The sequence below is a fragment of the Neodiprion lecontei genome, chromosome 7 (genome assembly GCF_021901455.1).
Source record: "Neodiprion lecontei isolate iyNeoLeco1 chromosome 7, iyNeoLeco1.1, whole genome shotgun sequence".
Classification (NCBI taxonomy): Eukaryota; Metazoa; Arthropoda; class Insecta; order Hymenoptera; family Diprionidae; genus Neodiprion; species Neodiprion lecontei.
In genome coordinates this window covers 1,026,843-1,038,038 of record NC_060266.1, presented here as the reverse complement: position 1 = coordinate 1,038,038, position 11,196 = coordinate 1,026,843, and the positions used below count along the sequence as shown (strand labels likewise).

Sequence of the window (11,196 nt, the reverse complement as noted above, 5' to 3'; positions counted from 1 at the left end):
TAGCTAAGCAACTCGGAGAAATTGCAGCGAAAAATTACTCCTGGTATTAGGAGAACATCTGAGCCGAGGAGCTTGATCAAAGGTACGCCTTATTCCTGAAAGCCCGTGTCGCATACGTATAAACGTGGTTGCCAATGATTAGGCGCTACCACTTGGACTAAGCAATTCGGAGAAATTACAGCGAAAAATTACTCCTGGTATCAGGAGAACATCTGAGCCGAGGAGCTTGATCGAAGGCGCGCCTTATGCTTGAAAGCCCGTGTCACATACGTACCGTTCTGGTTGCCTATGATTAGGCGCTCCCACTTGGTTCAATTAGATCGGAGAAATAGCAGCGAAAAATTACTCCTGGTATCAGGAGAACATCTGAGCCGAGGAGCTTGATCGAAGGCACGCCTTACGCCTGATGGCCGTGTCGCGTACATGTAAGTTTGGTTGCCACTAATTAGGCGAATTTAAATTTACCAGCAACGGCCCTTGCAAAACGTTGTCATCACTCTATTACTTTTTCATCATATAACGGAAATGTCTAATGACACGAAAAGGGGACAGGTGAGTTATAAGTCATAAATTCCATGTTCAAATTTTTATTAATAGTACAAACATTAGACCAACGAGTCGTAATTTCTATGGACGTAGTATTCTTATTTTCTGTCTAAATCAATGAAAAATTTAATAAACGAGAAGTTCGATTAGAAATAAAAAACAAAAATCAAAATATCCACGCTAAATATAGAATTTAAATTGATAAGCCGAATGAAATTGTTAATACTAGGTCTAAACGGTTCAACATTATGGGTGATGAATAAAATGAGAAAATAGTTGACCCACAAACATTATAATTAAAATTCTACTATGCAACAGCCAAACAATGTACTTTTATCCAAAATAGTAATGCTAACCCCTTTGGATGTTCCATGAAAAATCGATGATGTTGAAAAATACTGGAATCACTTGATGATGCACTATACCGTCATAATCATGCGAAAGGAATTAATCAGGCGTAGTTCTAACACGTTGCGAGTAACGAATGAAAAGTAACAGCAGAAAAACCATTTGATACACTTGAAATAAAGAAAAAATTAGAAAATAAAATATTAAAACAGCGTGTTATTGAAAAAATTCATGCTAATGTAATCAAAAACCTTTCTTCCTGTATCGCTGAACTGCTAAAGCATTTAATTAATTGATTGACATTGATCCACAACAGAATTACAACCTTTCCAAGTAAATCTCAAATTTTATCAAATAAGCAATTTAGCTGTGCGTTACAAAATTGTGGAACAATAAAAGCACTTGAGAAGATCACCAACTTGAGTCTCTAAACAATACATAATAATTTTCCAATAGCTATAACTTTGTTGTCCTTGCAAATGCACTCGACACAGTAGAACACGAAATTCTTATGGATAAGATATATAACTACGGATTCAGAGGTTTGCTCACAAGCTTTTAACCAACTATCTTAGGCTTCAATGACTTAAAAATAATGATATCGTAAAGTGAATTTATGACTATAAATACTGGAGGGCCTCAAGGGACAATACTTGGACCTTTGCTGTTTATATTATATGTTGGCGATCATCCTAATGCTATGCCCAATGATACTGTTTTTTCTTATGCTGATGATACAGTCCTAATATCGTATGATATAACTTGGACAGGTATGGAATCAACAATGAATAGCTACCTTAATCAAGTATCAGTATGATTAGCCCCAAGTAAATCATCACTCAACATAAATAAAACAGTTTATACAAATTTTGGCAATCGCTATGACAGCATTCCAGTCTCTATCGACATTCATAAAAACGGGATAAACATTCGAAAAGTGAGTGAATGTAAATATCTAGGTCGCTTTTTTGATCTTAATCTAAGATGGAATAAACATATTGAACATGTTAATAATAAAACCAAATACTTGGTACTTATTTTTTATAAATTATCTAGATATATGCAGACAGAGATATTACGAATGCTATATTACGTTTTCTTCCATGTTATAATCAACTATAAGATTATAGCATGAGAGGGTGCATATGATAATCTTATTCTGCTGCAACCGTAGCAAAATCCAATTTTTTAAATTATAAACAAGAAATCAAATTATCAGCATCAAAAATCCACAAAGTTTAAGTCATCTCATCTCGCTGCAATCTCTACTATATCACGTTACTGAATTGAATAATAAATACATTACATCTAACTCTTGAACCAGGTCTACAATTCTACAAACATCAAAAATCAGGAAAAGAACCGGCGAGAAGAGAAGTCTGATCGCAGCAATTAGATTATTTAATGAACTTCCAAAAGAGTTTAAAACATTAGGAGAAAAATTTAGAAAATATAAATTAAAACAATGGATTTTGACTAATGTATAATATTAATCCGTGTTTTTGCTTGATATTTACGTAGAAATTACAAATAAAAATACATTCAATTAATAAGAAATGGAGTTTTACAGAGAATGCTGCAAATTTTTATTCTTATTCTATTTTTGTTTTCTTTATCTGATGATTTTATATTTTATGTTCCTATTTATAAATACATACCAAGTGGTAAAACTAATTAATAAAACTTAACAGTATTTTAAGAATTTCTTAACTGTAAACGTATGTATACTAACGAACCCTGCACACACGTAATAATTTTACTTCTCTAGGTTATGCACTGTATTCAAGTACATTTAAGTACATTGTAATTGCAATTTCTGCAAAATCAATGAATAAATAAACCCATAAATTTTTCCTATTACAGTTCAATTCAATTTCGTTAGTACTAGGACGATTTTGGAATCAAAATCAGTGCGTGTCAAAATTGATTCACAGGACATTTTCTAATTTTGAAAAAGACACCTAGAACATGGTCGGATCAAAAGCTTGGAAGTTGCGAAGAAAATATGAAGAAACGCTTTGTTTCTCGGTCGCAACTTTTGTTCCGTGTTTTGCAGCAACTCCAGGTTATGAGCAATTCTTTTTTCTCGCAAAATTACGTCGATAACCGACCCCACAAATATCACACATGTTATGCACGGAAAGAACTTGACGACCGCAATGTTATATTTTGAATATCATCAGTACAATGAATATTTTCTACTCACAGAATTCTCCACGCACTGACACAATTGTACTGACCTGATCCCAGCTTCGGTTTCGACACTACTCTGCGTGCTACGAATGTCGGTACGAGCTAGTTACGAAGAGCCGACAGTGTAGTTCCCTTACCACCTTCTTATTTGAAAACTTACGACTTATTCTATCACCACAGCAACGAAAACGGTTATTGAAAATGAAATTGACTATTAAGAGTGATAGCATTGATTATAATAATACCAAGCAATGGAAATTTGTTTACTTTTACGGCTTTGCGATATCTCGAGCGTGCGGCTCGAAAACATTGTGTTACCAACAAATGTGGGGAAAAACTAAAAAGTTCTACTGGTCTTTCGTTACTTCGTCATCCAGCTGAATCAGCTGTTAATGTTTTGCACCAATGAGTCGATTGTAAGACATGGCTGCTTTCGGTCGTTTAGCCGTAAATATTGGGAGAACATTAATCTCCCAAGAATCAAGAAGATGCTTAAATCTTTCCTCAGCGTTGAGAATTAAAGAAAGTTAGTACTTCATTTTTATTGCTCTTTACCCGCTTTTTCTTATTCTCTAAACCTGGAAACTGAAATCAGGATTCATCTGTTTACCTAACCTGTATAACTTCCAAACACGTTAATATTGTTTAACAGCTGATTTTCTATTTATGTATTAATTTACTTGCTTTATACAGTAAGGGAGACGAGAGACGGGAAAAATCTGATAGTTGAAGGTGTAACCATTCCTTCACCGAGAGTACCTTTGCTTGTCAAAAACACAGCACGCACCGGAGCTTGTCCTGTTTGTGCTGCCGGTCTAGATGTGAAGCATACGGTGATAAGATTTGTTGCACAATTTTTCTCAACATAAAATCCGCGAAAAAAAAGCATTTACCACTATATCCTTATCTCATTTCAGGATGTTCTAATTCTTAGTCAATTTCTACGGTCAGACGGTTGCATGCTACCTCGCAGAGTAACTGGCCTTTGTAAAACTCAGCAGAAAAGAATAGGAACGATGGTAGCAATGGCCCAAAAAGCAGGTGAGCTATTATTAGGTCTTTAAAGCTTAATTACTGACAGAGTTTTACAAATTGTAAGATCATTTTTTATCTGTCGCATTATTGTTTCTATCTTTTGCAGGACTCATGCCAAACATTGCCCCGGCTAATAGCAGGCGAGATCCAAAGCGAAGAAAAGATTGGAAGAAATTTAACACTTATTTCGACGAAAAAACGATCAAGGCGAAGTTTGTATAATTCATAAAACCCTTTAGTTATGTTCATGTATTTTGTGTGTAAAATAAATAAATAACCACGTTATAAACGACTGATTTTAAGACCAATTATGAGACCGAATTATGAGTTGAGCTATCAATGCGAAATTTACTAATAATATTGATTTACCCGAAACAGCTGACAATAAGTTTCTCTTTCTATAACAATGAGGGAATATGCAACCATCCAATCACCTGTCAATTTCAATGAACAATGTTAACCTAAAAACTTAATGTCTAAACATAACCTATTCCAAGCCGAACACGATCGAAACATCGCGGAGTAATTCAAGACTCGCGTCATCGCATAAATGATTATTCGAGAAAGATGCTAAGGCGTAAGTTGCTGAAACAATTCACATGGTGCAAGTTTCGTCGACGTTCGCTAAGTACCGAGAATCACGTAAAACATTCAGAGAAAAATGAGGTCGACCTTTCAAGGGTGCGAAACATCGGGATCCTGGCGCACATCGATGCCGGTAAGTCTACATTAATTGTAGAAACCGCCAACCCCCAACAGATAAGGTGGCAAGGCGATGAAATTGACCCAGTGTAAAAAAAAAGTTGCTGGTGAAGATTTTATTGTTTTGAACGTTATTTTTATTTGGCTATCATTGACAAGATTTCAGGTTTTTCCCCCTAACCCGACATGAACTCTGAATACAAAATTGAAGGTGACAAAAGTCCCTACAAAGATCATCGTATAAGTAATCTCCGTAGGATCTTTACTTTCGTAGCAATAGTCATGCAAAATTGACCAATATTCCATAAGCACAGCAAACATCCATTGCACTTATCAAATTCCACGCTTTACTTACCTTAGAAAGTGTAGATCAATATTCCTGTGGAAACACAATATGATCAAAGTATTTTATTATTTATTATCATTGTTTAAAATTGATCTCATTTCATTGTTGATAGCACTCGTGTCCCGCAAATTTTCATATTCATTTGGCTAAATTTCAAAAATTCATTCAGCGCTACAAGTCTCAGAACTCAGATGCTAATGAAATAAGTACTGTTGCCACCAGAAAAGCGAATACATTTATGAGATCAATTACTTTTGCATATTAGAATAAACTTACTGTTTTTCTTACAAAAATATCAACACTTGAAGAAATGACAAAATATTTTGATGTTATTATTAAAGGTAATGTTAGATGTTAATTTGCGGTACAGATGAATCAAGTGGAATAGTAAGAAATGTACCAACATTTAAATGGAAAACTGAGTGCCTATTTCGTGCACAAGAAGGTTCCGAACAATTTTTAGCAAGAGGAAAGAAAAAGCACTAAGGAAAACGTTATTCCATCGGGCTTATTAACAATGACAAAATTGTAAAAATTGCAAGGAAAAGGCAGGACTCATTCCGTGAGAAGATCGTTTCAGGCATCAAAGACACTGATCTGGTTGCACCTGAGGGTAAAGCGCATAAATACTCGTTATCCTGATAGTATATGCCAACATATTTCTTCTAATGTATTAATTTTTCATATCTGCCTTGAGTAGACCTATTGCATCATCTATAATTATCGCACACTGCTGATTAATTGCACACATTTCATAAATGACTACATTGTGTATCGAGACATTTTTCGCCCATCTTCCTTCTAGAGTGTAAGCAGGGCCAACCCGAAGATGAGGACATTACTGCTGTAATAAAGCACATTGCATTATACATAGAAGAAAGTCGACAGGAATGCCAGTTTTCATTGAAAGAAATGTATTAGCATTGGCTTTGGAGGTAATATTCCGAGGCAAGCAACGATGTTGACACCATTCATTCTATGTAAAGTCGTATGTTTTTAATAAAAACAACAATGAACCAAACTCGTCCGCTTGTTAATAAAACTTTTATGAATTTTTATAGAAATGTATAGAGAATATGTTGATTTACATTTTAGTAAGTGCAATCGATATTTCCTGCGCTTGTCGGATATTTGTCAACTTTGCACGGCTATTACTGCGAAAGTAAAGATCTACAGAGATTATATATAGGATCTCATTTGTAGAGAATTTTGTCACCTTCCATTTTTTACTGAACTATTTTGCTCTATAGCGTTAAGGAAACGAGATATTGTTGTAATACTTTTGTACCTCATCGCCATTGCAGAGTTCAGAGCAGATGTTAGGGGAGGGAGAAAACGTAGTTTTGTTAATAATGTCCAAATGAAGCATTCAAACTAATAAAATCTTTACCAACAGTTTTTTATGGTCAAAACTCCATAGTAAAAATTCCGTTAGATGCAAATAGAAGTGTACCGAAAATGTGCCAAAAGCTGTAAAAAAACAAAAATAAAACTGATTCTGTGTCTCTCTCTCTACGATTTTGGCACAGTGTCTGTACGTATCTATCTGCGTCTAACGGTATTTTTTCACGGGATATTTTTATTGCCTAGCCTACGAGAAAAAATTGTAAGTAAATTTACTCACCTGACCGTAATATAAATTAGGAAAAACAACGACAACCGAGCGGATGCTCTTCTACTCTGGAACGATCGGGAACATGGGTGAGGTTCACCACGGTAACACGGTGACTGATTACATGGACCAGGAACGTCAGCGAGGCATAACAATAACGTCTGCAGCGGTGACATTCGGTTGGAAGAATCATAGATTCAACCTCATCGACACTCCGGGTCACATTGACTTCACGATGGAGGTGGAGCAGACTCTCAATGTCATGGACGGTGCAGTCGTGGTGCTGGATGGGTCGGCGGGGGTCGAGGCGCAGACTCTGACCGTCTGGAGGCAGGCGGACCGCTACGCGTTGCCGAGAATAATCTACGTCAACAAGATGGATCGTTTAGACGCAAACTTCAACTACTGCATCAGTTCCGTTGAGTCCAAGCTGGAGACGACGGCTCTCCCTGCTCAAATTCCTATCCAGGACAGCTCTGGTCTGACAGGCATAGTCGACGTGTTGACGATGCAGTTGCTGACCTTCGAGAAGAAGAACGAAGGTAAGAAGTATCAGAGGGTGGAATTGACGGAGGAGAAAGATGGTAGTATCTGGGAACGTGCCATGGAGGCAAGGTCCAAACTTACCGATAAATTGTCGGGTGTGGACGACAGACTGGCCGAATTGGTGATCGAGCAGGAATCTCTGGACAAAATACCGGCTCAGATATTGGTCGAATCTATGAGGCGGTGCACGATAGCTGGCAAAGGAGTTCCTCTGCTGCTCGGAAGCTCCTACAAGAACGCTGGGGTTCAGCCGCTGATGGACGGAGTGATACTGTATCTTCCATCGCCTGAGTCAAATTCCTCAGCCAAACAGTTTCACTGTTTTGGCGATAACCTGGCCGCCAGGGCGTTTAAGGTGGTCCACGACAAACACAAAGGGGCGCTCACTTTCCTCAGGATTTACTCGGGCACCTTTAAGCAAGGTCAAAGAGTATTCAATGTTCAGAAGGAGAATACAGAGCAGTGTGGTAAGTTGTTCGAGGCCTACGCTGACGAGTACAGCGAAGTCGCGGCGATAGAGCGTGGAAACATCGCTGCTGTTTCTGGTCTGAAACTTACCACGTCCGGAGACTTGCTCACGACCAGCGCGACCGCAGCTAGTCAGGCCAAACGAGCGATGCAAAAGCAGAACAACACGACCAACGAGGATGTCGAGAGTCTCTTTGGAACCGGTGCCAGGGTACCAAACCCTGTGTTCTTCTGCTCGATCGAACCCCCTTCGATCTCTTATCAAGTTCCCCTTGACACCGCTTTGGAGCAACTTCAGAGGGAGGATCCAAGCTTGAGAGTAACCCAAGATGCCGAGACAGGGCAGACGGTGCTGTCAGGGATGGGGGAATTACATCTGGAGATTATCGCTGAAAGGATAAGGTCAGAGTTTAAGATAGACGTTGACCTGGGACCCTTGCAAATAGCCTACAAGGAGACCCTGCAGACCGCGGTGAAGGACACTCACGTGACAAGCCACAGGATCGGCTCGACCACTCACAGCGTACAGACGACGATGAGCATCGAGCCGAACTACAAGGGCGAAGATGTACTGAGGCTGGACAGAACTCCTGACTCTGTTGCACACACTAACGCAATAAGTCCCAGGATATTGCAGCTCGCTAAGAAGGGGGTAAACGCGGCTCTGAACAACGGACCAAAGCTTGGCTGTCCTGTCATTAACGTCGGAGTAACTCTTCATTGGCTTGAGATTGGGAAAGGAACATCGACTACCATGATTTCTGCAACGATCACGCAGTGCCTACATAAGGTAATCACACCGCGAGTATGACGAAAGTATTTTATTGCATCTTTGCCGGCATCTTTATGCGTTCACTGCCGTTTGACACCTTCGACAGCGACTGCGGTTTTCTGGACCCTTTTTTTGTCGTCTCCGTCTCACAGCAAGATTTTTCCTTGTTTTTCTTCAGCACCGATTTCTTTCGCAACACATTTTTTGTCTCGGATTTTTGTACCTCGGGCATCATTCGAATCTCGTTCAACGTCCCCTCCAGACTTATCACTGCGTTGTAAATCCTTTCATCTTCTTTTCGATTTGCGCAATTAATTATACTTTTGACAACGGACTTGACTGGCGTTACTTTGCCGGATGTTATCAGGGCTTTATCATCGCCTGGTGACTCTTGGAAATTTTTTGTAACTACTTCTTTACGACGTCTGCGGGACTTCTTGAGGCTCCCCGACGCCTGCTGACTCCATTTAAGAGTCACTACCGGCTGCACGACCTCTTTCTCTTGCGTTATTGTGTTCACTGGCGTTTCGTACCGGGATTTCCAAACATCCAATCCAAAATTTGCCTCATTGTCGGTTTCTCTGCGCGCGAGCTGTTTTTGCGTGTCGTTGATATCGTCCAGCCTGTGGTCATCGTTTCTAATTGTTGACAAATAGTGGCCGCAACCGTGGGCATGACGCCTGTGCAATTTCGGCCTCTCTTCACCCTGTGCAGTCACAGAAAGCATTTGAGACCCTCCGCGTCTGGGAATAGCGAAGAGCATGAGCCTCATCTTGTTCTTAAAATCTAGAATTTTTGATAGGCTGGTGTTCGTCTTGCCGAAAAAGTCGTTTATCAATTTCCCAGACTTAATCTGTATGTCTCTCAAAAAGTGGGAACGAATCTGATTCACGGGCTCGTGTGGATCGTTCCTCTTCGTTATCCCTTCCTTCAGATGTATTCCCCACTTTAGCATGTAGTGATGAAAAAACGCCTGGCAAAGCTCGGAAGATATTTCCATGTCTGCGTAGTGTTTGTCGATGAAGTAAATCCTACGCAGTCTACAATTGGCGAATATCGCCAATCTCTGGGTCGCCTTGTACCGCGAGTTGAAGGCCCTCCTTGTCAGGTCTTCCAGGTCGATTTCGAGGCGGTTCCATCCAGGCTGGAGCTTTACGTCGACTCGACTGATCACAGGTACTCTTACGCTCCCGTTGTTTTCGAAACCCTCATTGGAGAAGTGGAAATGATGTCTGATTTCGTTTGTGTCAATAATCTGAGTGGGTAGAACGGTCTCTATAATATAGATCCTCCAATATCAAGATTTAAACACTTGTCAGCGAAATTACCTGTACTTGAAAACGGCACTCCACATTCATATTCTTCATGACAATCACGAGAAACGGAAGACGGATGTCAAGCAATTGCTGTGGAGAGGCTGGACATCCGATAAACGTGTTTCCATTGCTCGATTTCTCCAAATCCTGCAGTTCTACGATCTGTGTAATGTATTTATTTCATTTTTTTTTTTTTTTTTTCTCAAACAAGTCGTACTCATTACTTGTTAGAAGAACCGTCCAAGCGAGGCTGACTTACATTTTCCAAAAGATCTGAATCCAATGTTTTGCAAACTCTTCCTGTCTGTGAGTGTTGCTTGCACCAATATTCCAGTGGCTTGTCGCTGATACTGTAGAGTAGGGAAAGGTAGCCGGACGATACCATTCAGACAGCCTGTCATATCTCTTGCACCGTATTTCTAGATTTAGATGGATAAAGTAGTAGTAGTGACAGGGAATTTTCTATCGAAAACAAATCTTCAAAAGATGACGATTGATGGTGATAGTGAAACAAAAATTTTACTGTTCTTGAACCGCGCCATTTACTCACATATCTATCTTTGACATCTTTGGCTTGACCTTCTCTTTTTTATGAGTTGGTCTACCTCCCAGCAATCAATGGAACAACTAGCTTGTCTCAAAAATGTATCGAGTCGATCCATTTCTTTAATATGTAATTTAATTGCCAATTTAACAGCTCCTGCGAACGGGAGGAACAATGCTTCTGGAGCCAATAATGCAGCTCGAAGTGGTGACGTCTGAAGAGACTGTGTCCCTAGTCATATCAGATCTGTCTAGACGCAGAGCACAAATACAACAGATCGGATCTCGTGGTCGAAGCAAGGTGATGTTGACCTGTTGAAAAATAAATACTAATTTCACCATGAGAGAATGATAATTTTTTTTATGCTAACACAAATTATAAATTACATGTGGCAAACAAACCTTCTAATTTTACAGATAGTCTACGCCCTGACACCGTTATCAGAATTGCTTGGATACTCGAAAAGCCTGAGAACATTAACGTCAGGCGCAGGATCATTTTCCATAGAATTCAATCATTACCAAGAGATGGGAGCGCTGGAAGAACGCCAGGCAATAGAACGTGTCACAGGATTTGCACACTAATAATGAATAGTTCAAAGAAATCAATTCTATGTAAATAGTAACTTATGCAACATACATAAATAAATAAATATAAATAAAGCTTATGACAATATCGTTAATTGTATACACCCTTTAGATTTAAGGAAAATTTAACAAGGATGAGGTGGAAAAGTACGACAAAGAAAATAATACATTGCAAACGCGC

The 11,196-nt window shown here is 39.2% G+C and overlaps 2 protein-coding genes and 2 long non-coding RNA genes across 5 annotated transcripts; 2 read left to right on the top strand and 2 right to left on the bottom strand.

Moving 5' to 3' along the window:
* The first annotated feature begins 3,363 nt into the window (after nt 1-3,363).
* LOC107219466 (28S ribosomal protein S18a, mitochondrial) lies at nt 3,364-4,411 on the top strand. Its single transcript, XM_015657691.2, has 4 exons — nt 3,364-3,613; nt 3,781-3,920; nt 4,005-4,128; nt 4,229-4,411. The coding sequence occupies exons 1-4, from the start codon at nt 3,511-3,513 to the stop codon at nt 4,342-4,344; spliced, it is 483 nt and encodes a 160-aa protein (XP_015513177.1). The 5' UTR covers nt 3,364-3,510; the 3' UTR covers nt 4,345-4,411.
* Nucleotides 4,412-4,546: 135 nt separating this feature from the next.
* LOC107219489 (ribosome-releasing factor 2, mitochondrial) lies at nt 4,547-11,077 on the top strand. Its single transcript, XM_015657727.2, has 4 exons — nt 4,547-4,840; nt 6,815-8,586; nt 10,582-10,728; nt 10,845-11,077. Exons 1-4 carry the CDS (start codon nt 4,690-4,692, stop codon nt 11,010-11,012), a joined length of 2,238 nt encoding a protein of 745 aa, XP_015513213.1. The 5' UTR covers nt 4,547-4,689; the 3' UTR covers nt 11,013-11,077.
* Nucleotides 5,830-6,932, bottom strand: LOC124295286. 2 transcript variants are annotated; one of them, XR_006905192.1, is made up of 2 exons: nt 6,795-6,932; nt 5,830-6,014 (listed from the first exon to the last, which is right to left on the bottom strand). It is a non-coding gene; the product is annotated as an uncharacterized LOC124295286 (long non-coding RNA). The 2 variants fall into 2 exon arrangements; XR_006905193.1 differs by having other exon boundaries at nt 5,830-6,011; nt 6,795-6,922.
* On the bottom strand, nt 9,896-10,622 carry LOC124295288. The gene is made up of 3 exons (XR_006905195.1): nt 10,435-10,622; nt 10,144-10,303; nt 9,896-10,046 (listed from the first exon to the last, which is right to left on the bottom strand). It is a non-coding gene; the product is annotated as an uncharacterized LOC124295288 (long non-coding RNA).
* Nucleotides 11,078-11,196: the final 119 nt, after the last annotated feature.